Below are 1564 nucleotides of genomic sequence, written 5' to 3' on the forward strand. Positions count from 1 at the left end.
ATATTAAAATATAAAATTGCATAAATTATTTCCCATATACATATCAACATCGGTTGTCAAAGAGAGAATAAAATATGACCGTCCTAACATTTACTACACAATAGGCCAAAGAAAATGAACCTGTAGCATCTGCCTCTTTATTAGTAATCGCCAAACTCCCATAAACCAACAGTTTTCTCCATCTTCTTCACAAATCAAACAAGAAAATGAGCTCCCTCAAAACCACTCCCGAAAAATCTTCCCATTCGGGTTCGAGCTCGAGCTTCAGCCCCCGACTTTCTTTCCCCACCGAGCTTCTTGTTGGGAAAAACTCCATCTCCATATCTCCGAATCCTAAGGATGGAGAAGAAGGTTACAGTACCGAATCCAAACCAGAAAGGACACCAAGTACCGGAGAATTCGAGTTTCTCTCTGGTGGCCTGACCAGCATGATAGCCGCGGATGAACTCTTTCTTGAGGGGAAGCTGCTGCCCTTTTGGAAAATGCAGCAATCAAATCATTATAAACTCAACAAGATCAGCTTAAAGTCGGAGAATCTTGAAAAAGAGTTCGAAAAAACAGAGCAAGTCGACAAGGATCCCAGCAGAAGCAGCTGGTTTCTTGAAGACGATCCCTCCCCTAGGCCGCCTACATGCACTGTTCTATGGAAAGAGTTGCTGATGTCGAGGAAACAGCGTGCCTCGTCTCTTTCGCCTTCTTCTTCTTCGTCGTCGTCGGCAGATGGAGGCAAAGAAATGGATGAGAATAAAAAGAAAGTAGTTGCGAAGAGGATTAAAAGAGTAGTGGAGAGAACAAGATCGGTCAGTAGAATTAGAATAAGGCCGGTGTTCACTTTGGCTGTATGCTCACCAAGGAAGAAAAATGCGTTTCCCTTGTTCTATTCAATTAAGGGTACCCTAGAAAGGTTAAAAAAATTAAGGAATTTCGATGGTCATTTGGTGTGAAATTTTCTTTTCTTTTTTTATTTCATGGTTTTATATTAAGATATTAATATGATTAAATGTGTTGAAATTGTTTTGTTTCTGTGTATTTTTTTGAGGAGATCCTATGTTAATTCATATCAAAGTTTCGGAATTTATTCACTTATTCTTATGGTGTGGCATAATCATAGAAAAATGTCAAGATTATTGAAGGAACTACATAGAGTAATGGAGCATATTAGAGTTTGATTAATATAAGATGACGAAGGTTTGATTTGATTCTATAAACATAATTAACATTTATTTAGTGTTTTTCAAAATATTATGTTTATTGAGAAATCATTAAATTTATTGATTGAGAAGAAATTAGGAAAAAAAAAATTGGAAGTGAATATTGTTTAAAAATAAAAGTGAAAAGTTGGGATTTTTTTAAAAATAAAGTATTTGATAAATATTTTTTTTTAATAAAATATCAAAAATTTCTTTATTGGATATAGGGTTTGATTATGTACTGTTAAATGTAAAAGATATTTTTGAATTATTAAAAAATATTGAGGGGAGAGTATTCAGAAAAATTTCAATATTTTATTACCAAATATTAGAAACATATTTTTAGAATTCAAATAAGTGCTTTTCGATATAGA

General features: G+C 33.9%; 1 protein-coding gene across 1 annotated transcript; it reads left to right on the forward strand.

Moving 5' to 3' along the window:
- Positions 1-206: 206 nt before the first annotated feature.
- On the forward strand, positions 207-944 carry LOC142550534 (uncharacterized). The gene has a single exon (XM_075659609.1). It carries the CDS (start codon positions 207-209, stop codon positions 942-944), a length of 738 nt encoding a protein of 245 aa, XP_075515724.1.
- The last annotated feature ends 620 nt before the right edge of the window (positions 945-1564 follow it).

The sequence above is a fragment of the Primulina tabacum genome, chromosome 7 (genome assembly GCF_025594145.1).
Source record: "Primulina tabacum isolate GXHZ01 chromosome 7, ASM2559414v2, whole genome shotgun sequence".
Taxonomy (NCBI): domain Eukaryota; kingdom Viridiplantae; phylum Streptophyta; class Magnoliopsida; order Lamiales; family Gesneriaceae; genus Primulina; species Primulina tabacum.

Excerpts from the sequence above, each read along its gene's own strand:
- LOC142550534 (XM_075659609.1), top strand. The coding sequence starts at position 207 with ATGAGCTCCCTCAAAACCACTCCCGAAAAATCTTCCCATTCGGGTTCG.